Source organism: Dipodomys spectabilis, unplaced genomic scaffold (genome assembly GCF_019054845.1).
Source record: "Dipodomys spectabilis isolate Male_0828 unplaced genomic scaffold, ASM1905484v1 ptg000240l, whole genome shotgun sequence".
Lineage (NCBI taxonomy): Eukaryota > Metazoa > Chordata > Mammalia > Rodentia > Heteromyidae > Dipodomys > Dipodomys spectabilis.
The window spans coordinates 4,092,954-4,117,805 of NW_024870917.1; the positions used below are offsets into that span (position 1 = coordinate 4,092,954).

The 24,852-nt window shown below is 60.1% G+C and overlaps 1 protein-coding gene across 1 annotated transcript in view; it reads right to left on the reverse strand.

The window, feature by feature from the left end:
* The window catches only part of Pmepa1 (prostate transmembrane protein, androgen induced 1), a 45,570-nt gene extending 33,405 nt beyond the window's left edge, over nt 1–12,165 (reverse strand). Inside the window, exon 1 of the mRNA XM_042699240.1 lies at nt 12,060–12,165. Coding sequence (XP_042555174.1) covers nt 12,060–12,165 — 106 coding nt within the window. The remainder of the gene's footprint in view (nt 1–12,059) is intronic.
* Between the last annotated feature and the right edge of the window lie 12,687 nt (nt 12,166–24,852).

A 24,852-nucleotide genomic window follows, 5' to 3' on the forward strand; every position in this document is an offset into this window, starting at 1 on the left:
GAACACACACTTCGTTCTGAGTTCTGAGCGTTTGCTGTGCTGGCTTTTAATTCTCTTGGAGACCCATGCAGTGGGTGATGACTCGAACCCTGTGTAGGATTAGGAAACAGGCTTGGGGAGGAGGCACCCTACGAACCCACTCCTAAGTGGTGGGGGTGGGAGGCCAGGCCATCTGAGCCAGCACTGGTCAGTGCCCAGGCTTCCACACACACCCCCCTAACTGGGCGCGGCCCCACCTGGCCTGATGGAAGATGCCTGCAAGTGGCTAGCATCAGGGCTCTGATGGTTCCATTCTGGGCAGGTGTGTTGGTGGAATTGTGGAGGCTGGAGACAGGAAGGAGAGGGGCAGAGACCCCAAGTTCACAGTCTTTGGTGCCTGGGAGCCTGGGCCCGCTCCTTGTCCATGCTCGGGCCAGTGTTTCTCCAGAAGGGCTCACTCGCTGCCAGGGAGGCAGGCATGGAGGAGTTCCAGGGGCTGACGCTGCCAGGTGGAGGGCAGACAGGGTGGTTCTCCTCTGCCAGCTGAGTGCCCCCTGGAGGGGGGCCTGTGGAGGCTGAGTCAGCCTTCCGCCTCTTGTCCCAGCCTGGCACTGCCAGGTCCTGGGCCTCCGTCTTTCCCAAACTCACAGTGACAGGCCAGACCGAGGGGGCCAGGACCGTCCCTTGGCTGAGCACACAGCACATGCTTGGCACCATCGATGGCCCTTAGAGCCAGACCATGGCCAGGCTCTGTGGCCTGCAGTCATGAGACGGACACCTTCCTGGCCTCTGTGTCCACCCTCGTGCAGCGGGATGGCAGCGAGCGCCCGTGGGAGGGAGCCAGCCCCCCTGCGAGCTCAGGGACCCGGGACACCCATTGTCCTGGGGATCCGCTGTTCGTCTCACAGTTCCGCCCTGCGTCAAGAGCTCCCAGAAACGGGCAAACTGAAATGGAAGAGGAACGAACCCTGAGGAATCAGAGCACAAAGAACCAGCACAAAGCCCAGCCCAGCCGCAAAGCAGAGGCCCAGGATGCCCACGCCGGACCTGGGAGCAGGCCAGGGGGCTGTGCCAGCTGCCAGGAGCTGTCTGTCTGAAGCGACCGGACCAAGGCCTCCCGGGGCCGGGAGATCGCATTCCAGCCGCCAGGCTGCAAAGCCCCTGTGGGCAGCAATAAAAATTCCTAGACAGGTAGTCAGGTAGGGGCGGCGCACGGGATGGCGCAGGAAGAGCAGAGAGGCAGGCGTGGGGAACTGCTGCCCCGTCCCACACTGCAGGCAGAAGCTGGGGGTGACTCCTCTCAGTCTGTCCCCCCTCCTGGTGGTGCAGGACCAGCCTCCAGGCCCAGGATCCAGGGCCTGACTGAGGGAGCCACCTCCCTGCGGGGCTCTCTGTGAGCAGTGGGGGATGGAGGCGTGGGGTGGGCACAGGTCCTGGGATGAACGCAGCAGGCTTCTTCCTGCTTGCTGTTCCCCACTGTGTCCCCCTTGCCAGGAGCGAAAGAAACGTCCCACAGCCTACCACAGCTCCACTGGGCAAACACTGGCCACGGAGAGATCAGCCTGCACACATCTGTGCCCTGAGGCCGCCACGGGCCTGTCACGCACACCCGGAGAGCTCGGGCACACCTGAGTGTGTGGGAGAGGCTGGCAGGGCACTGACATGACCCCCAGCCATCTCGCCACCTGTCATCCCGAGACGGTGGCCCACCGCCCGCTCTGTGTCTGCACTGGGCCTCGGCAAGTGCGGGGAGGGTACCCCCCCGTCCCGGTGTTCTCAGCCCCCAGCAACCAACAGCCCTTCCCACTCCCGCTGGACATGACCCCATGGCTCCATCTCATTACGATGGAGTTGACCCTGACCTTCAAATGACTGGGTGACCTTAGAAGGCCAGGGAAGAAAGTGCTTCACTCTGGAGGGAAAGCTGGGTCTGTAATTGTTTGTTAAAGACGTGTGAGAGGCTCCGGGGTTCAGACCCAGCTCCCCAGGAGTCACTCCAGCCCTCCTGGCTTCTGCCACCTCCAGGCAGCCCGTTAAAGCTCCAAAGCAGCTTTCTTTGCAACCGAGATGGCCATTCAGCCTACTGGCTTTGCTGCTCAGCTTGGTCTTAGCACCGAAATCGGTCCACGCTCCCCCTATCTTCCCAGCGTATTTTTAATACACGTGATCACAAGCACATGGCAATAAGCTTTAAAAAATGCCAGCACACACACCATCCCTAACCTTCTCCCGGGTGGCTAGCTTGCTCTGGGCCCTCAGATCTTCTGGAACTTTCACAGTAGAGTGGTTGGATAGCTTCTCCAGCCATTGGCCCTGCAGTCCTGGAGCCTCAGTTTCCCCAGCTGTAGAACAGATTTCACAGTTCCCACATGAGTTGAATGTGACACCATGCTGGGCACAGCATGGGCACTGGGAAAACATGCCAGGCGGCAGCTAGGGGCTGTCCTCAGAGCCCCAGAAAGCCAGCACTGCAGGCTGCACGAGCCACAGGCATGTCCTCCAGGCCGCTCTCATGCCAGCTTTTCTACTTCAGGAAATGCTGGAGCGCTCATGCCTGCCTATCACCTTGGCTATTCAGGAGGCTGAGACCTGAGGATTGATGTTCAAAGCCAGCCTGGACAAAAAAAAAAGTCAGTGAGACTCACCTCCAATTAAGAAGGCTGGAAGCAGAGCTGTGGCTCAAGTGGTAGAGCACTAGGCTTGCACAAAAAACGTTAAGCAAGAATGCCCAGGCCTTGAGTTCAAGCCCCCGTCAGGACTGGCGCCCCCCCCCCCCCGCAAAAAAAGAAAATGCTGGAGCAGAGCACACCAGACCACAGACTGCCGGCCCCTCCCCTCTCCAGGACGCCGAGTGCACCCACTTACCAAGTGCACCCACTCACGGGCCACACCCCAGCCCCAGACATTCTAAGCGGCTGTCTGTGCTTACCGCCTCTGAGTAACCTCCTCCCCAAGACATGACTCATCTGTCTGGGGTCACCCATATCCTCGCTCCTGAGGTGCAGGCCAGGTGTGGCGGGCGGGCACATGGCAGAGGCGCTCGGGGCTGGCCCGCATGGCTGTGGGGGCCCCGAAGGCCTCTCCCGGCTGCGGCTGAGACAGAGCCCAGGCCTTGGGACTCAGATTCAGGTTATAGAACGTGTTCCCACCTGGCATCCCAGGGCACAGCCCTTCCGCCCTGTCTCATGGACATGGTGTATTCTACTGGGAAGGACCCCGGGCCCCCAGACCTAGGCCACCCCAGAGTGGGGTCATGGGTGTCCGCGTCAAAGCCTGACAAATGCGGTGCACATGCAGCTGGGTCCTTTGCGCTCGGGCAGGTGGGGACAGGGCCCTGCGGAGGGCTGGGGCATTGTGGGGGGACGAGGTCCCAGCCGGCTGTGGGCAGCTGAGACACGCACACGCCTGCCCAGACACGCCACCTCGCTCGAGTGTGCACACAACTGCAGAGAACAGCTCCCGAGCTGGGAGCCCCCACCCCCGTCACTCTCTCAAGATTGTGGGGGGCGCAGTTATGCTCATTTGAGAGGGGAAAACAGGGCAGGGAAGAGATGGGGGAGGGGGCACGGGAAGGGGATGAGCCTGGGCTCCTTGGTGGCTGCCGAGCTGGAGCATTGTCTTACGTGTGGGCTTGCTTCCGTGTGCCCTGGGCCTGCTCCTCAGCCGTTCTCCCACATGCCTGGTGCCCCAAGAGTCCCAGTGATCCCTTCTTCCTCCAGCAGCCAACTTCCCTGTCCTGAGTCAAGAAAGGAAGCGGGGGGGGGGGGGGGCAGGGGGAGTGTTCCTGGCCTGCGGGAAGGGACACAGGCTCAGGTGGGAAAATCTCAAGTCCATACACAGGCAGAGGTCCCAAATCAGCCATGCGTCTACACCATGACAGGAGCCTCTGAGCTCCAAGCCTGGACAAGCTGCAGCCCAAGTTCAAAGCCACTCGTCCCCCTGCTGAGTTCTGGCAGGTGACTCGGCTCTGCCTTGGGTGGCACTGCCAACAGGAGCTGCTGGAGTCTGCTGAGCACACACGCTGGGGCAGGCACCAGGGAAAGCCTACCTGCAGTCAAGGCCTCTCAGAGTCTCCCCTTCCTGGTCTCATCCCAAACACCACCCCTATTTACTTCTGAGTCTACTGCACAGAAAGGGTCCAGAGCTCACTCTCACTAGAGTGTAAAGGAAGGCTGCATGGTGCTTGGGAAGGACCTCCATCGAGACTTGTAAGAAGAGGCTGGTAACGAAACCAGAGGGCACTGCGCACTTCTGGGTCCCTGACCCTCACCTCAACCACACTCACAACGAGTCTCCCTGGAGCTAACCACAGTCACTGGGAGACTCTTGTTCCAGGAATCACGCATGTGGACGGCACCTCTCTCCAGGTGGGGAGGCCCGTGAGCCTGCTGGGGAGGGGAGGAGGACGTAGGTCCAGGGTCCTGGCGCCCACGGGTGGGGGCATCCTCGGACCTCGTGGAAGGGGCTGTGGAGACTTCGTTACTAGCCCCGGACTCATGGTGACAAGGGAAGGACCCAGACCCCGTCCCCCCTCCCTTCCCGGCCATGTCACAGCCCACTGTTCTCCCAGCCCCTGTTCTACATCCTGGGTACACACAGAGTTCATCACTTAAGCCCACTCGGAGCTCAGACCACCACCTAGGTAAGGATCACAGCCCAGCAAGGATGATGGTAAATCGATTAGCGATGTCTGTCACAGGCAGCAAGTGGAGTGTTAGATCGAATGCCATGCTCTCAACAGCCAGAGTCAAAAAGCAGGTCAATAAATCCTGCCTGGGTCACTAGAGGGTCACTAGCAAATCTCCCCACAGTGAACTTTCCCAAGCCACGCAGCCGGGCTGCCACCTGACGTGTTCTGTGCCCGGCCGAGGATGGGCAGGACACCCGAGCCAGGAGTGAGACTGAGCGCACCGGGCAGCGGGCACACGGAGGTCAGGCAGAGGAGCCCCTACAGGAAAGACATTTTGCAGGAAGAAATAGTCCTCCGCTAATCACAAGCAACTCGATTTACTGGATGCCAGAAGCTGGGCTCCTAATTACCCGCCCCCGACCCCCGGGCCACGCGGGCAGGCCGTTCTAATTACCCTGGAGATGAGAGAGCAGTGACAATTTTATTTAGGGCCCAAAGCAACTAGTAAAATTAGGGAAAATTAGCATCACATATAAACTCAGAGACTTCACAGCCTAATGTGAAGACCTAAAGACTGAAAACATGGAATAATTTTTATTAGAACTGCAGACAGGGCAGGGGGTCCCCAATGCTCAGGGGTGGACCCCTCCTTAAGTTTCACGCTGGACCCAGCCAGAAGAGTTTCTAAAAGGCATCATGGTGAGCCGGAACAGTACAGGATCGGTGGGAGCAGGCCTCCGTGCGTGTCAGCCTGCTCAGAGACCACGAGCCACCAACAGGACAGCTGCACCAAGGACAAGAGCGGGCCACGGGCATCTGTTGCCAAGATCGACGGGCGCAACGGGGTCTCTTCAAAAAGTGGGTGAGTGGTGTTTCGTGGGTAATAGTGACCCATATAACTGACACCTGTCAGCCCTCCCCGCTCCTTCGGCAGCCTATAAATAGATAAGAGAGAGACAGTTCTCCCGGCGGCCGTGACCCCTCACCTGCTCGGCTGGGTCTGGAGTGAATCACCCGCGGCTCAGCGGCACGGCTGGCGATCTGAAATGACTGAGTGACGGAGGTGGCACAGACACTATAAATGAATCACTCCGTCGGCAAGACCAAACCTTTGGCTTCCACAGACACCCATTACCAAGTAGAAAGAAAAGAACAAAGGGATTACTCAGGGTGTTTGCGCAAAGTTGATTCATGGGTTTAGGGAATGATTACCGACAGGTTTGGGAGAAGGTGATTTGAGCCGCGGGCTGCCAGGCGAAGCGCTCGGCTAGTGGGCTGGGAATTTACAAAATGGGGTGGGAAGGGGGTGTGGACTTGGGCAGGCTCAGGGGCCTCCTCCACCTTTGACTTTCTACCTTCTTCTGGAAGGTAACCTAAGACAGGCACGGCCACCTGGGAAGGCAGACCAGTACTGAAGTGCAGTCTCAGCGGGAGTCTGGGCATAAACTGTTACTTTGTGTTTCTTAAAGGTTAAACTCCCAGTCCAGCTGTCCACCAACAGGATAAGTTGTTTCAGCCTAAAGGATAGCATCTGTTGTAGCCATGGGCAAATGCGGAGTCTCCCTAACGAAGGGGGCCTCTCTATGACTCGCCCCAGGCTCAGACCAAATCTGGCTGCCTTGGGCTCTGAGCATGGGACGGGCCGTGCAGTCTGAGCAGCTGCCTGGCCGGGCTGGCGCGTGCTGACGGGCAGCCACTGCAGGCCAATGAGGTGGGGGACCCTATCGCCACCCCAATACCATTTACCACACCCCTCCCAGGCACTGCACGAACAGCACGCTCAGCAGCCCGGTGTAGGAATTCCTGCTCTTCCTTCCAAAACACAGCAGCTAAGACCCGAGACAGCAATCAGCACCCAGCTCAAGATGGTGGAGTAAGACCTCTGCACGAAAGGGTGCTCTGTGCCCGCGAAACCCCTGATCATCACGCACGCCAGCGACAGCTCCCAGTGCCGGGGCCCTGATGCACACAGGAGCTGGAGGCCGAGACTCCATCTCCTCCCTCCCACGGCCAATGCAATGTGTGGTGGTTTCCTGTGGCCATGACAACTTAGTGCTCTTCCTTGGTGCACGGTCCAACTCGGGCCTCCAGGCTTGGGACAGAACCTAAAACATCCCAAGGGGGCGAGTCTTGTAAAGGAAATGTGCTGGGGGCAGGGAGCACTCCAGTGTGGATTCTGGACCAGGAACTGGGGTTTGTGTCTCCACTGAGCATTGGCTATACTATGTGGCCTGCAGCAAGGGCTCTGCCCTCCGGGATCCCAAGTTTGCCTCCATAAACCGGTGATAACAGCGTCCCTTGAAGATTCAGAACTCTGCATCGCTGGTGCCGGGCACATAATGCCTCCACTCCCAACCAGGAAGCAGAGTGGAAGCAAGACTCCATCCTCCTGGGAACAGACGAGCGAAGCCATTCTGTGGCTCTCAGAAAGCTCAAGGATGTCCCCAAACTTTTCCAGGCTTCCCCGGGGGCACTGAGCCCTCCCCACGCTCCTGTAGGCAAGCTATCCTGGGAATTTTCCCCTCTTGGCAACAGATGTGTCTGCCAGTGACTGGCAGGCCGGGATGAGGCAGGGGCTGGCTCCGCGGGGTCAGGGCCTGTGGGAGGGGGCGGCTGCACTCAACATTGCCACAGCTGCACAAGCCAGAGGCGGCCCCGCCCCCCCACGCAGGGCCCCTGTGCTGCTGGCTGGGCCCCCCATACACTCACTTCACAAACTGGGGCCTCGCCCCCTGGCAAGCTTCTGCCTTTCTGCTTCCCCATGTTTCTGAATAGGACCTGATGGGGTGCCGGGACATAAGGGGGTGTGGGATTCATGACCCGAATTTGGTGGCACCCCCAGCCTCTTCACCAGAGCAGCTGGGATTGAGGGAACCGCTGGCCAGTCCAGGACACTGTGGGGCGCCCTGACTGGGCATGCGCGCTGGGGCTTCTAACAGGCAGGTCTGCGGTGCGCCAGGCAGGCACCAAAACTCCATGCCCTCCAGCCAAGAGCAGGGCAGGGGCTCCAGGCTTCTGACCCTTGGGCACGATGCCAGATGAGACCCACGGTGGGACCCCCATATGTGCGTGGGGTCTACAACCTCTCTGCGACAGGAAGCAAGCAACACTGGTGAGAGAAAGAAACTGCCAGCCAGGGTTGGAAATCTGCGAGTCTGACACGGAAATCGCACCACAGGGTGCCCCGGGGTGGACATAGTGGCCACACGAGCTCCGGGTGGTGTCAGGGGATAGCGGCGGAAGAACAGGCCTATCTTTTACTCTTGTTATTCTCTTATTAATTTTCCTGCAGTGCTGGGGGCGGAACCACGATTCCTCACGGAGCAGCCCACGGAGGCCCCTTTGGTGGAAACTTGGAGCCCAGCTTCGGGCCACCTCAGAGACAAACGTCTTTGAGTTTTCCCCCAAACTTTCTTCTCCCCACCTAGGGCAATCCTGGTGCCTGCCTGCCTCACGGCTCCCCGCGTGCCCCAGACACGCCCGCCTTACACAACACCTTTCAGAACGCAGCATCCAGCCCTCAGCTGTGATCTCCTTCCCGAATTCGGAGCAGGTAGCTGGCCCGTCCCGCCTCCCAAGTTCAACGGCAGGGGTCACTCCCGGGGCAGCAGCATCCCACTGTCTGGCCGGCCGCCCCGTCCACCAGCGTCCTCCTCCCATAAAAGCTTCAGTGCCTGGCCAAGTGGGGTTCCTGTCCCCCCAAGTCTGGGACTGAAGTGCATCTTTCAGCGTGGGGGTTGATGGGAGGTAGGGAGGAGACCCCGGCCCCAACAGCCATTGTCTCAGGACTGCCTAACTCATAGAGGACAAGGTACACTTCCCTCCAATGCCACCTCCCACACCACTTCTTCCCCCTGACAAACCTAGATGTCTTAACCACTTCTAACCTAAGAGTAGCTGACAGGGCAGAAGGGAAGGGGCAGAGGCTGTGTGCACGTGGACCCAGACATGTGGCACGCATATGTATATAGAAACTAGCAGCGATTTTTGCATCTTGACAAAGGCTAGAGCAGCCCCTGACCCTGGGTCAAACGGCACCTGGAGCTGGCTTCTCTCAGGCCTCCTTCGACGCAGCAGCCACTGCCTGACCCAAGACCACAGTTACAACACACAGCTCTCCCACTGCACCAGACACTAGACCTAACCCAGACGGCGGGGAAGGCCTGGGGGTCCCAGTGCGGAGGCCCAAGGGGAAAGCAGCGACTGTCTGGTCTCCACATTTCCACCCAGTGGGAAACACCAGCCTCTCTGCTTCCAGAGCCTCCTTAAAGCAGAAACTCCCACCCCAGAGGAGCCCCCAGGGGCACAAGCGGCCTTCCTAAAGGCTGAGTGGCAGGTATCAACCTGGAGCGCAGGTGGCAGCCTGGCTAGGGCCTGGTTTCTGAAGGGGGGAGCCAGGGTCATCTCGCAATTCAGATGCTGCCCTCGGCACCCAAAGCCCTCTGGAGAAGCTGGTACTGGGTAAGTGCAGTTCTAGACCAGAGCTGTCAGACCCACAGGCCACCATCCCTGCCCACCCACAATGCCCGGGGCAGGGCAGGCACAGTAGTCACATGTCTGGGGTAAGCTGGGGCAGGTGAGCCATGGGGCCCTGGAGAAATAAATGCCTGCGGTGACCCCAGTCTACTCACAAAGCATACACACCAGCACCTACCTACTCGAGCCCCAGGATTCAAGCAAAAGCCAGAGGAGAACCATGACCAAGTGGAACCAGAGGCCAGAAAAGACTATCTCAGCGCCAGGCTAAGGCCTCCTGGTGGCTGTGCTGCCATTTGGGCCAGACGCATTTAGTCCTCAGGATTCTGGCTTAAACAATAACAAGGACAACAACAACAAAAGCTTATGTTTTCATTGTGTGTTTGGGGAACAGAGAATTCCAGCAGAGTCAAGAGAAGGAAAAGATGAGAGCCCTGCCTTGCCCCCGCCCCTCCCTCATCCTGGAGCGTCTTGTGAAAGATGTTTTCCAGGCTCCAAGCTCAAGTGGGCCTCTCAGGGCTCAAGGTTCTCACTCCAGGAGGCAGAATGTGGGCTCCATGGGAGACAAGCCCATGGGGCACTAGGGTGCTCAGGGGCAAAGCTTTCCAGCATGAACTCCCCGATCTCCCAAAGCAAGGCCATGAACTAACTCCAAGCTCACCGAGCCTCGCTCCGGGGTCTGCAATCCGTGGCAGCCAAAAGCCACGAAGCAGCCACCCGTGGGCAGGAGCCAGGCCCCACACAGTGCCTCATCCAGATGGAGAGCAGAGACAGCAAACCCGGTTCAGTCTTCCATCCTATGACCCTTGACCTCAGGAAACGGAAAATGAGGAACTAAGGCCCAAGCCTACAAGGTCAACCTCTTTCTGCACACAGAGAGTCTTCTAGAAGGCCCCATTGTGTCTTCAAAGGTCTATATAACTGCAACTAACTCCCAGATCTACTAAATGAAAAACAATAGTCCTCCCTCCCTCCCTTCTCCCTCCTCTTTTGATCTAAAAAAAAAAAATATTCTAGGAAACGCCAAGCCCCAAGTCTTCCTCACCCTGCTCTCTCCTGGAAACCTTCATCCGTATTCGCAGCACACAGCTCACATTCTACACACGGTTTTTAAGGTGGTTTCCTTCCCTGCCTGGCACTTTCTTCCAATAAGCAGAGGTGAGGGTCCCATTCAGAGGCCTCTGAAAAGTGAGTGTCTAGGCCCTGGGCGAGCACTTTGATAAGGATGTTCTCCTGTGGTCGGTCAATACACATGCCAAGGAAGAGGGAAATAAGAACAACACTTTAAAAAACAATCTGGAATACAGACAGTGGATGTCCAAGGGTGTCCACCCCTTGGGGGTGAGGGGAACGTGCCATGGGGGGGGGGGGCCTTGTGGGGAAGTTCTCCCAAGGCAGCCTGTCAGAAAGCCACCGCCGAGAGCCCTTTTCCCGTCACGTGGGGACATCCTTCAGCCATATCCTCTGCCTCAGGCAAGCCTCCAGAGTTCACTGGGGGCCTTTGCCACGCCACTGGGTTTAATGCAAGCCAAGTCTGCAAGCACAGGCGCTGTGCATGTCCTCTTGGAAACTCTGGGCCTGGAAACCAGGCAGCTGGGGTGGGGCTGGGAACAGCAGGAGTGGAGTGGGTGGCAGTCGGTGGGACCCCCCACCAAAGCCTGGCCCGGCACCCCCACAGGGCCGCTCAGGGGTTATTTTTACCTCCTGTGCCTCACCATAAAGGCTCAGGGGGCCCAAACCCCATGGCCTGCGGAAACAACTGTGAGTCAACGCAGGCGGCTGCCCTCCTTCCGCGGCAGTGGCCCCTGGGCTGCGGGTCTGGCTGGGAGAAGCAGCAAGTTAGGGCTACAGAGGGCTGTGTGCCCAGCTGCTAAGCAGTGCCATGGGGCAAAGACCGAAACAGAGAAGCTTGGAGAAGCGAAAGGTCTCCCAAAGGGTAGCCTGAGGGAGGAGTGTGGAGGAGCCACAACAGGATGAGGGTTCAGTCCTCCCCCCAGCTGACCGTGGGCCTTGGGCTATGTCAGTAAGAAGGGGGAGACGCTTCCTGGTCTGGACTTGGGCTGTGCCACGGGACAGACGCCGACCCAGCCCAGACTTCCAACGCCCCAGTTCCAGCCAGGCTGGGCCGACCGCTGCCTTTTGGAGCAAGGCTGTCCCACGCACAACCCGCCCAGAACTTTGACTCATTTGTAACCGTCCCAGCAGACTGAGCCAAGCCGTCCAGACAGAAGCTATTTATAGGAGCGCTGGGGCCACGGACATTCACAATCACACTCACACGCACGCACGCACTGGGACCCACACTCAGGGCCAGGCTGACCGCGCTGAGCCCTGACTCATATCTGGACACCAGTGGTCCTCCGATGGGCCTGCACCCCCTCCCCCAGACGGACGCCATACCCTAGAGAAACACCCAGACACCGTGACACCCCCGACGCGGGGGGACTCGCCTTCTAGAGAGATCGTGAAGTGCTCCCAGACTCAGACGGACGGATGGACGGACGCAGCCCCAGGCAGAAGCGCAGACCCGTGGCTCGGAAGCCCGTCCTGGACCCCGCGCCCCATCCCGCCCCATCCCGCCCGACGTGCGCGCGGCCCCGACGCGCGGCCGGCCCGACGGTGCCCCCCCCCCCCGCCCCAAAGTTAAGGAAGCGCCGGCCCGACAGCTCCGTGGGGAAATAAAACGCAAACTTCCCGGGCTCGGCGGCTGCCGCTCCCCGCCGCGCCGCGCCGCCGCGGGCCCCGGGTCCGAGTACGGGTGGACGGGCGGGGCGCGGGCCGCGGGGACCCGGCCGGGCTCGCGGCGCCTCGGGACAAAGCCGGGCCGGCCGCCAGCGGCCGCGAGCCGACAGGGCGCGCCCGGGGCGCGGCGGGCGCAGCCGGGGCGCGGGGCGCCGGGCCGGGGGGGGGGGGGCGGGCCGCGGGTCCGCGCGGCGCGGGGCCGGGGGCCGCGGCGGGCCGCGGGGTCACTTACTGATCTCCATGCTCTGGAACAAAGAGCGCTTGCAGTTACACGTGCAGGAGACATTGGGCTGCCCGGCGGCGGCGGCGGTGCCGTTGGCCCCCATCAAGCGGTGCATGGACGGCGCGGCGGCGCGGGGCGCGCGGGGGCGGCCGGGGGGGGCTCCGGCCGGCGCCCGGCGCTCGGGCCCCGCATGCAGGAGGCGCGCGGCCCCGGCTCGCCCGGCCCGGCCCGCCCGGCTCGGGGCGCCGCCGCGCTCCCGGGGCGCCGCGGGGGCTCAGCGCGCGGGCCCGCGCCCCTCCGCGCCCGCCCGGCCGCCGCCGCTCCGCTGCCCCGGGGGCGTCGGCGGTGCCCGCGGGCGGCGTCGGGAGAGTGGGCCGGCCGCCGGGGCGCGCGCGGCCGCCGGGGCTGAGCCTCCGCCGCTGGCTTCCCCCGCCGAGCGCCGCCGCCGCCGCCGCCGCCGCCGCCTCCTCATTCAAGTCCAAGGGGATCGGGTTTCGGGCCGCGCCGCGGTCGGAGGCCGGCAGACGGTCTGACGTCAGCGCCAGACGGGGCCGCCGGTTCCCACCGCGCGGGGGCCGCGGAGGGGGCGCGCGCCGCGCCAATCCCGCCGGCCCGGGGCGGGGCGGCGGCCCGCGGGGCGGGCTCTTAAAGGGCCAGGGCGGCGCGGGGCCGGCTCGGCGGCGGGGGCTGCCGGCGGCCCTCCCCGCACCCCAGCTCGGGCGCGGGGCCGCGTCTCCCCGGGGCTGCGCGCCCGGGAGCCGGGGCAGGGGGAGGAGCGCGCGGGCCGTCACCCGCGGCCGAGCCGGGCTCGGGGCAGCCGCTCTGGACAGCCTGGAACTCGCGGAGACGCGCCCGGGGGAGCCGAGAGACACCTCCGGGGCCCCGTCGCGGGACCCGAGTCCGGGGCCCGAGCGCCTGGGCGGGGCCGGCGGGCTCCGAGCACCCGGTGTGGGCCGGGAGAGCGACGCGAGGACCGGGCTCGGAAGGGTGTTCCGCCAGGGCGCAGCCCCGCACACGCCCGCACACGCCCGCACACGCCCTCCGCCGACGCCCGGTGCGGTGCTTCCCGAACGTCTCCGAAAGCACCCTCAGCCGCGCGTCCCCGTTCTCCAGACGGGGCGGCCGGCCAGACGGGGAAGCCTGAGCTCCACCCCGTCCCGCGGCACCCCACCCCTCACCCCTCACCCTCACCCCTCACCCTCACCCTTCACCCTTCACCCCCACCCCTCACCCCCACCCCTCACCCCCACCCCCACCCCTCACCCTCACCCTTCACCCTTCACCCCCACCCCTCACCCCCACCCCTCACCCTCACCCCTCACCCTCACCCTTCACCCTTCACCCCCACCCCTCACCCCCACCCCTCACCCTCACCCCTCACCCTCACCCTTCACCCTTCACCCCCACCCCTCACCCTTCACCCCCACCCCTCACCCCCACCCCTCACCCTCACCCTTCACCCTTCACCCCCACCCCTCACCCTTCACCCCCACCCCTCACCCCTCACCCTTCACCCTTCACCCCACATCCCCATTCATGTCCCCACCCCTCACCCCCCACCCCTCACCCCTCACCCTCACCCTTCACCCTTCACCCCCACCCCTCACCCCCACCCCTCACCCCCACCCCCACCCCTCACCCTCACCCTTCACCCTTCACCCCCACCCCTCACCCCCACCCCTCACCCTCACCCCTCACCCTCACCCTTCACCCTTCACCCCCACCCCTCACCCCCACCCCTCACCCTCACCCCTCACCCTCACCCTTCACCCTTCACCCCCACCCCTCACCCTTCACCCCCACCCCTCACCCCCACCCCTCACCCTCACCCTTCACCCTTCACCCCCACCCCTCACCCTTCACCCCCACCCCTCACCCCTCACCCTTCACCCTTCACCCCACATCCCCATTCATGTCCCCACCCCTCACCCCCCACCCCTCACCCCTCACCCTCACCCTTCACCCTTCACCCCCACCCCTCACCCTTCACCCCCACCCCTCACCCTCACCCCTCACCCTTCACCCCTCACCCCACATCCCCATTCATGCCCCCACCCCTCACCCCACACCCTACATCCCTACCCTACCCCTCACCCTTCACCCCTCACCCTTCACCCCCACCCCTCACCCTTCACCCCCACCCCTCACCCCCACCCCTCACCCTCACCCTTCACCCCCACCCCTCACCCTTCACCCCCACCCCTCACCCTCACCCCTCACCCTCACCCCTCACCCTTCACCCCCACCCCTCACCCTTCACCCCCACCCCTCACCCCCACCCCTCACCCTCACCCTTCACCCTTCACCCCCACCCCTCACCCTTCACCCCCACCCCTCACCCCCACCCCTCACCCTCACCCTTCACCCTTCACCCCCACCCCTCACCCTTCACCCCCACCCCTCACCCCTCACCCTTCACCCCACATCCCCATTCATGTCCCCACCCCTCACCCCCCACCCCTCACCCCTCACCCTCACCCTTCACCCTTCACCCCCACCCCTCACCCTTCACCCCCACCCCTCACCCTCACCCCTCACCCTTCACCCCTCACCCCACATCCCCATTCATGCCCCCACCCCCCTCACCCCACACCCTACATCCCTACCCTACCCCTCACCCTTCACCCCTCACCCTTCACCCTCACCCTCACCTTCACCCCTCACCCCTCACCCTTCACCCTCACCCCTACCCTTCACCCCTCACCCTCACCCTCACCTTCACCCCTCACCCCTCACCCTTCACCCTTCACCCTCACCCCTACCCTTCACCCCCACCCCTCACCCCCACCCCTCACCCTCACCCTTCACCCTCACCCTTCATCCCCAACCCCTACCTTCACCCCTCACCCTCACCTTCACCCTTCACCCCTCACCCCACATCCCCATTCATGCCCCCACCCCTCACCCCACACCCTACATCCCTACCCCACCCCTCACCCTTCACCCCTCACCCTTCACCCTCACCCTTCATCCCCAACTCCTACCCTCACCCCTCACCATTCACCCCCCACCCCTCACCCCTCACCCCCACCCCTCACCCTTCACCCCTCACCCCCACATCCCCATTCATGCCCCTACCCCTCACCCCACACCCCTACACCCACCCCTCTACCTTCACCCCACACCCCACACAGCTCACCCTTCACCCCTCACCCCCACATCCTCATTCACACCCACACTCCACACCCTACACCCCTCACCCCTCACCTCTCACCCTACACCCCTACCCTCACCCCCCACCCCACACCCACACCTTTCATCCCACACCTCTACCCTCACCCCTCACTCCTCACCCTCAACTCCCACCTCCACCCCTCACCCTTCACCCCCTACCCCCCCCCACCCTTCACCCCTTACCCCCACCCTCACCCCCACTCCCCATCCCCCACCCTCACCCCCACTCCTCCATCTCCACCCCCACCCCTCACCCCCTACCCCCACCCCTCACCCCCACTCCCCATCCCCCACCCTCACACTCACTCCTCCATCTCCACCCCCACCCCTCACCCCCTATCCCCACTCCTCACCCCCACTCCCCATCCCCCACCCCTCATCCCCTACCCCCACCCCTCACCCTTCACCCCACTCCCACCCCTCACCCTCATCCCCATCCCACACCTCCACCTCTCACCCCCATCCCACCTCACCCCTCACCCCTCACCCTTCACCCCCACCCCTCACCCCACTCCCCACATCCCTCATGCCTCACTCCTCACCCCCATCCCCGCCCCTCACCCCACCCCTCAACTTCCACCTCCCACCTCATCCCCCTTCCCCCCCACTCCTCACCCCATCCCCCACCCTGTCACCCCTCACCACCACGTTTAAATACCCACCTACAGAGCTCCAGTCATGCCTGGAGTTTTATTAATGAGCTGAGACTCTTGTTATATTCAGAGAGGGGAAAAACTTACAAGTTATTGTTACTTGGTTTTTAATCGATTGGCTAGAGCAGGAAAAATGAGAATTGGGGGTGGAGCGGCTTGACCCTGCAGTGCTCTGGGAGAGCTTGTTCTGGCCCTGAGCTGTCCCTGGGGGCTGAGGGCTTTTCCCCTGCCCTGCAGCTCAGGGTGATGACTGGGGGGGGGGGGGGGGGGGGGGGTCCTGAGAGCGCCCACCCCAGGGGACGCTGCTTCCAGTATGCGACTTCCACAGGCGATTTAGCTGGTCTTTCAGCCACTGTCAGCCAGACTAGTGTCTGCTTCGCCGCCCCCCTCCTACCCCCCCCCCCCCCCAGGTATTTCACCAGGTCTAGCTGTAGTTTGGCCTAGGTAACTTGGAGGAGCAGCTGGGGACCCTGAGCCCGCCAGGGCTGGCCTTGGATGGCCCCAGGTGTCTCTGCGTCCTTACAGCCTTCCCTGTTTTGTTCAATCAACAAACTTTGCCCTGAATTCCAGCCCTAGCACGGGGAATTCAGTTGTCCAGACAGACACAGCCCCTGCTCTGGGCTCCGGGAAGTCTCTTGCCAGGGAAGTCTCTTGCCACGGGGATCTGGCCAGTTTGGCAGTGGGGAAAATCACACGTTGATTGTCTTGGAAATGAGGCGGCTTTTACACAATGGGGGTTGAGCCGCCAGACGGCAAAAATAACCAGTTAATTCAGTGTGTTAAAACAACAAGCCTACCCTCAGCATTTGAGCTCTCGTTGATCTGTAGGGGGCCGCAGAATGGCACCTTTTACTGGGTATCCTCAGGGGACTCCATGGTGTCCATGTGTCACCTGGGATTGTTCCAAAGTTGGCTCACCCCACAGGACTTAATGCTGGGTGGGACCCAGCAAGCCTGGCAGTTGGAACTGGGCTCCCAAAGACAAGTTGACACAGCTGTGTGACCTCTGCTGGGTGTCTTCACCTCTCTGGCCTTTTGGAAAACTGGGCTGTTGCTGGTGCCATTGTGTAGTGGAAGGGTGGCAAGAGGGCTGAGTGCTTGCAGCTCTTCTGTTATTTAAGCCTCAGGGCCAGCCTGGGAGAGGAAAGTCTTCTGTCTTTCCGTCTACCTTCCGTGTTACAGGATTTGCAGGCTCACAGGACCCTGGCCAAGGTGGGCAGTAGGAAAGGACCAGATTGGCCTGGGAGGAGCTGAGGATTGACCATCGGTACCCCAAGGAAATTTCTGGGTGTTTAGAGCTGCCAGATAAAATAAGGCTTGGATGCCTGGTGAGGTCCAAATATCAGGCAAACTGTGAGTAATGTTTAATGTATGCATAGTTGGGACACATATTAAAATCAATCATTGCATACCTAAAATTCAGATTCAATTGGTGTCTGTGCTTTACTTGCTAAGTTTTGTAAGCCTTTGTGTGCCTGGCACTGTGGGTGTCGGAGGGTCAGCCGTGTAGGCCTGTGTCCGGGGTTAGGCTGGGTTCAGGCAGTGGAGCGCAATTCTCCTGTGTGGTATGCAGGTGTGTGCACAAGGCCAGGGTGCTGATGTACCAGAAGGGAAAGCTTGCTTGCTGTGCTGCAAATGGGGGTGCCGGGGAAGCCCCCACCTTGGGGAGCCAGGCAGCCTGGCTCCCAGAAGAAAGACCATGAGCCAGGGAATGGAAGTTCCTTCGTTCATTCAACAAATGCTATCCTTCTATTCCGTCCCAAGCTCGGCGGCTGGACACCCCGCGAGGGCCCTGTCCAGCCCCTGCTTCCCGGGCTGGCGCTTGTGAGGAGAGATGGCAGGTCAGGGTGACGCCTTCGGAGAGCAAGAGCGAAACAGAGAGCAGGGCTGGGGAATCTCCGAGTCCCCAAGTCGGGAGGCCTCTCTGCAGAGTTGAGAGCCAGGTATGTCAGGGGTGCAGGGCAGGGCACCCCCACGCCAGGGGCAGCACTTGCCAAGGCTGAAGCTGTTGGCATTAGAGCAGCCCAGGGACCCTCCTTGTCCCCGCCAGCGGGAGTGTGGGACTGTCAGCCCTGTGGAATGGTGTCCCCGGGCTGCTGTCGGCCTGCCTATGGGTGGGAGCCACTGTGGAGGGATCTTCAGAGGAAAGGTCTTGTCTGAGCCGCCAAGCAGGCTCTGTGCCCAGCAGCAAGGTCTGGGCCGGGATGCTGGCAGCCCTTTGGGGTGCAGCTCCTTCTGTTACATGAGCCCCGGTGCTCTCATGACCCCCAGGCTCAGCTCGACGCTGTGCTGTCTAATGCTGTACACAAAACTGGGAATCATTAATAATTTTGGAACAAGGGCCTCGAAAATTCTGTAGCCAGTCTTGCTCAGATGCCAGCCTTGAGCTGTCTGCCAGCTGGGAGTGTGGGAGAGCCAAGGTAGGAGTTGGCTGCGGTCGGTGGTAGCTGGCAGTGTCCTGATGGTGCCCGCTGGGCCAGTGGTGGCTAGGCACCGTGGGAAGTGGCTAGGCACCACTGAGTCAAGGAAGAGCCAGCTCTGAGAGGACTACCAGGGGCCAGCCCGGCAGCCCCCTCCCCCACCCTCACCCCCAGGGACCTCAGACAGAGCTGTGCCCTCTCAGAACCCATCCTGGGCTGCTTGAGGATCGAATGACCGCTTCCTCTGGCTTACTACCACCGACCCCTTTCCCTCAGCCTCAGGCAAGCTGCTGCTGAGCTACCGCCAGTCCTCAGGGGTTTTTGAAATAAGGTATTGCGATATAGCCCAGGCTGGTCTGGAACTGGTGCTTCTCCTGCCTTGGCCTAGGTTCTGGGATTAGAAGAGGGTACCTGGCCCAGAGACTCCTTTGCCAAGTTCTTCTTGGGGCTCAGCCAGCTGTCTGCTGGTGAAGATCTTTGCATTATTTTTGTGCTTTTGTCTCACCTAGGTTTCTTGGGGAGCACCCACATGCCAGGCCCAGTTCTCTGCTTCATATTCTTCCATCCAACCAGTCAACCAATGCACACCAGGCTCCTGCAGTGAGCCAGGTGTTGGCAGGTTAGATCCAAACTAATATTGTGCCCACTTGATAAAGGGACACATCAAGGCTTGGGACCCCTGAGTGAGATGGCGCAGGGATGTACTCCAGAGCTTTAGCAAATAGTGTCTTCGGCAGCAGACTCTGGGCCCCTGCCTTAGTTGTCATCAGTGCTGGGGTCAGGCCACACCAGCCCAAGTCCCTGGATCCATCATTCCCCTCACTGGCTGGTGGCTCACCTTCCTGAAAAATCTCATCTGAGCTAGGCATGGTACTCACATGCCCTACATAAGTCCTACCTACATAGGAGACTAAAATCAGGGAGGATCACAATTGGAGGCCAGCCAGGCTGTAAATGTGTGGGATCCCATCTCAACAGTAAAAAATGATGTCATGTCCCTGTGTCCTGTATATCTGGGTGTGCACGTGTGCGGAGTGTTTCCCTGCTTGTGTTGTGTGTGTTCAGATGTGTACACAGCTTAGCTCCTAGACAGATGTCACCTGGTTGAGCTCTGACAGCAAGCAAGGGAGGCGGGGAAAGCTGGGTACTGCCTGCCCGTAGGCTAGGCTGCGGCTCTCCATCTACTTCTCCTGGGAAATTTCTCCTTTCTAGCTGGAAGAAGCTTCTGCTGAGAAGACAAGGCTTTGCGGCCGGGCAGGGAAGCAGAGGTAGGAGGAATGAGAAGGAAACTAGCAGGGTGCTGATGGCTCACACTTACAATCCTAGCTGCTCAGGAGGCTGAGAGCTGAGGATCATGGTTCAAAGCCACCTGGGCAGGAAAATCTGTGAGAGTCATATCTCCAATAAACTACAACAACAAACTCACAAACAAAACCCAAACCAAACAAGCAAAAATGCCAGAAGTAATGTTCTGACTCAAGGGGTGGAGTGCTAGCCTTGAGCAAAAGAAGCTCAGAGACAGTGTCCATGCTTTGAGTTCAGGCCTCAGGACCAGCACGCGCGCGCACACACACACACACACACACACACACACACACACACACACACACACACACACACACTTTAGAGTCCATCTTGTGTGAGTGAACTGAGAGCCAGAGGAGATGACCTAGCTGCGGTCAAAGTGCTCAGAGAAGGTAGAACTGTGAGCCTGGACCAGCTCTGGGCCAGGTTTGGAGGGTCTTTCACTACCGTAAGTAGCTTAGTATATGTGCCTTTGTATCTTAGGTTGAATCTAGAAGGAAATGGGCATGGGAGATTTCAGATATGCAACTCACATCTAAACACGTCTAAAAAGAACTGTCATTCAAGCTGATTTCAAGAACCAAGAACACCTGAACAAAAGAGATCTGCGTCTGTTTTATGAACAATAATAGGAGAATTACTGGTTGGGAGAATTCCTAATGTCAACTGAGCTGGGTGCTGGTAAGGCTGGGCTTGGCATTTGCTACTAGACGTTGAAGAGGAGGCTGGAGAGGGCTGAGTGCTGGGGCAAAGGCCGAGTCAGCTCCGAGCACTCATGGGCCTGTGCCAGCCTGGCTCTGTGCTGTGCTAACATGAATCCTGGCCCAGCCTGGAGACTACTCCAAACGTGCGCCCCCACTGCATCAAATACTGGGGAGACACAGTGACTATGGCTAGCCGGGCGGGCCTCACAGATTTGCCCTCTGGGGAGCTCATTCTTGGTTCATTCTCAACATTGAATTCCCAGAACTACCAGGTGACTCAAGCCACCACATCTAACAGTGTGGCCTTGTTTGGGAAAGCTAATGAATTATTCTGGGCTTTAGTCTCCCCATCTTTAACAAAGGAGATCAGAAAGATACTCTCAGGGGCACTGAAAGGATTATAATGGGGACTGGTGTAAGTCCTGTTTTGGAGCAAGCTCTAGCAAAAGCTGATCACAGTTATTCCTACTCCGAGCTCCTCATGTGTCCTCACTCCCTCAGAGCTGGGGGGTGGCATCCATTCCATCTGGGAGCCACCAACTGGGTGACAAAACCAAAGAAACTGGCATTTTGTGTGTGTGTGCATGTGTGTGCATGTATGTATGTGCATATGCATGTGTGTATGGGCACACATGTAATGCACCAGTATTAGGGCTTGAACTCAAGGTCTCACACTCTCACTTGACCTTTTCATTCAGGACTGGTGCTCTCCCACTTGAGCCACATCTCCACTTCTGTTTTTTGGTTGTTTTGTTTTTGCTGGCCAGCTTGTTTTCTGCCCAGGCTGGCTTTGAACCACAATCCTCAGATCTCAGCCTTCTGAGTACCTAGAATTACAGGCATGAGTCACAGGCATCTGGTTGCATTACATTTTTAAAAAGGATACAGGCAACATTTGTGTCCCTGGTCACAGCTCACTGGCCTGTGATGTATTCAGGAAAGATCTGCTGAATGAATGAATGAATGAATGAATGGATGGAAAGCAATTCTGTGAAACAGATTAAGCCCTCAGTACATGGGTCCTCACCCAGTGCTTTCACTTCTACCACACACTGAAGGGAAACAACCCAAGAACTGGGCAGAGATTCAAGGGAAGGATCCTGATCCTTCCTTACAAATTGCAATGAAATCAAGGGGGAGGAGGAGAACCCAAACAAGCCCGGCAATGGTGAAGCACAGAAGGTCAGAGAGAATGCAACTGTTCAAAGCCAGGCTTTTGAAGATTACTTGAGGATACAGACAAGCCTTTTATAAAGCGAATCTAAAAATAGGTGGCAGAACTAATCCCATTTTTTTTACACATAAAATTATGAGGGAAGAGAAGGGAAAAGGCTGAAATGTTAGCAGAGGATAGCTTGGTGTGAGGGGTTGGAGGCAGCGCATTTCTGATAAATCGTCTGCTGTGCTTTCTGCAATGAATATTAATCTGAAAGCACAGTGAAAGGTTAAGTCGTGCCTCTGGCGGGACGCGGCCTCTGCTCCGGCCTGTGGCTCCTTTAACCCGAGTCGAGACACCCAGGGGGCGGGGTGCCAGACACGGATGACGTCACAAGCAGCCCTAAATGACACCGCGCAGCATCCAATCCGAAGTTCGGATTCCAGAAGGGGCCGTTCGATTGGACATGAGCGCTGCTTGTAACCACCAATGGGGAGGAGAAGGGCAGGAGCCGGGCAGCCACGTGGGTTTTAAATCCACGTGGTGACCGTGGGACCCCGCCGCGCCGGGGTGGGCGTGGCCGGGCCGGGTGGGCGTGGCCGCGCCGGGGTGGGCGTGGCCGGGCGGCGGCGGCGGCTGGGGCCCGGGTTCGGTTCCTCCGGCCGCCGCCGGTGACTCGGCCTGGCCGAGACTGTGGGCTTCGGGAGTTCTGCGGGGATCTCCCCGCGGGGCAGACTTCCACGGCGCTCCCCCGCTGGGATGGGGTGAGACGCACACCCGCGTGTGAACCCCACCTTGCCATCTTGCCACCTGCCCTGCGACCCGGACCGGGCTTCTAGGTCTTTCTCTGCTCCTCCCGAGGGGCCGGGAGCAGAGGGGCGGGGTCGGTCCCCGGCTGGCACGGTGACCGGTAACCTCGCCTGTTACATCTGAGGTCGCGTTCTGGAAACTCGGTGTCAGCTGACTTACTGTGGTCAAAGCGCACTCGGGCCCGGGGTCCCCCCCCATGACCGGTGGGGAGGCAAGGGAGAGGAGGCGCGGGGAGGAGAAGCGGAGCCCGCGCTCGAACCCGGGTCTGCCGTCGCCTCGGCCCGCGCTGGGGCCACCGCGTAACCACCCAGCGCGGCCTGTGCGCGCCAGTCCGCACCCTCCAGGCGCCCTCGTCTCTCCTGTCAGTCCTCATGGATCGGCCGGCTCCGGTGGAAGGGGCGGGGGCAGGCCAGCCGGGCTGGCCCAGCTGGGGCTCGGCCGGAGGCGGAGGGAGGCGGGAGCGCCCTCACAGCCGCTGCCTCCACTGGGTCCACACCTCCCGCAAGCACAGGTCCAGGCCCAGCTGGGCGAGGGTGCGCACAGGTGGGCGTGACAGGGCCCCGCAGTCCAAGCCAGCGCTGACCCTAGGCACTGGCCCTAGGCACAGCTCGCAGAAGCCCTTGGCTTTGTCTGCATCCTGCTGAAAGGTTTGCTAAGCTGTCCCCACGGGTGCCCCGTCCCCAACCCTCCCGCCACATTCCACACGCAGTGTCCAACTTTGTTCTTCGCTACCTTGGTGCCTCTGAGCCTTTTTGTCCCCTCGCAGAGCTCCAGTCGGGGTGGGGCGGGGGCTTCCGTGGCCACTCTGCCTTGCCTTGCCCCTCCTGTCACATCAGAGTCTGGTCCTGGGTTGTCCTGCAGCCATTCACCGGTGCCCCAGTTACTGCAGCTGGAAATGAGGTCCCAGCAGGGCTGACAGCAGTGACCTGGGCAAGGTAATAAACCTGCACTGCAGTTTCTCCCCTGGGCATATTACAGGAGTGAGGCGATGTGGGTTCTGTGCTTGGTAGAGGGTAGGCACTCGGGTTGTGGCTATCTGTCCAGCTGGTTGAGAGCCACAGTCCCTGGCAGGAAGTTCCTCCACCGATGAAACAGAATGCTAACTACTTCACCAAGGCCCCTCTCCCTGGAACACAGAGGCCTAAGCTAAGTAGTTCTGCTTCCTCTTCAAGACCCACCACAAGCAGACTCGGGGCTCTTTGTTCAAAACCTGCTGAGAATTTCCAGAGGGCAGCAGCAGAGCTCAGAGCAGCCCTGGTGCCGGGAAGCCCCCCGCTGGTGGGCCACAGCCCGGCAGGTCTTCCAGATCCCTGGGGAGTACGTAGGGGGCTGCCTGCTGCAGGACAGAATAAAGACACATGGCTGTAGCTCAAGTGGGAATTGTGGTGGTCAACCCCCCTCCCTTCCACTGGGCTGCTGGCTCTTCCCTGCGTGCATGCGCTCTCTCTCTCTCTCTCTCTCTCTCTCTCTCTCTCTCTCCTCTCTCTCCTCTCTCTCTCTCTCTCTGCCTCCCTCCCTCTCTCCCTCCTTTTTCTTTTTCTTCTCCCTCCTTCCTTCCTTCCTTTGTTCTTCCTATGATAGAACATCAATAACATACACAAAGTTTATAGCACAGCCCAATCACAATAGAGAACATTCCCATGGTTCTAGACCATCCTGGTCATTCCCAGCCCAGTGCTGCTGCAGGCTTAATCAGGATTCTGCCTTATTTCCTTATAGATTTGTTTTGCCTGACCTTGAACCCCATAGCTGAGCTCATCCCGTGTGTGTCCCTTTGTGTCTGCCTTTTCACTCACTCCTGGAGAGGCAAGGCTGCTTCTTCACTGCTCAGTAATACATCTTTGTGTAGTGCAGCCGAGAGGACAGCCTGGCCATTCCCCTGTTGACGGCGTTTGCTTGTGGATATATTTTGTCCCAGCTGTTGGTGACAGAAGAAAGAGAGAAACTAGGAAGAAAGGAAGGAAGGAAAGAAGGAAGGAAGTCAAAGGAAGAAAGAAAGAAAGATGAAAGAAAGAAGGAGGAAGGAAGGAAGGAAGGAAGCAAGGAAGGAAGGAAGCTGGGCTTCTGTGAGTCTGTCCTGTGTTCAGGCCTCTGGCAGGTGGGTGTAAGGAGAATGGACCATGGGTATCTGGTTCAGAGAACAGAATAAACTCCCGAATCCCTGACTCTCCTCATCCCACTTGGAACACACTTGTCAAGAAAAAAGATAAAACCCCAGATTCTTCACTGATGTCTTGCACCTTTCTCCTCGCCTGAAGCCCGACAGCAGCTCAATGAGAGTCACCTTTCCTCCACGGATGGGCAAATCAGGCCTGGCTTTTGTTGGGTCTTCCAGGCAGACAGGTCTTCTGCTATCGGCAAGGCGCCTGCAGGTGGAGATCAGGTGTCTGGGAGGCAGCTGCGCCCCTTGTATGTCTGTGCCTTCCCTGCCCAGCCGTGTCCACACCCTGTGCCTTGCCGTGACCCAGCCAGCCATCTGGCTAGCCTAATTTCCTCTGGCACAATGCCTGCTGCTCTGTGGCCTTGAACATGACCCATTCCCCTCCCCACCCCAGGGCCTTTGCTCTTCCTGTCCCTGTT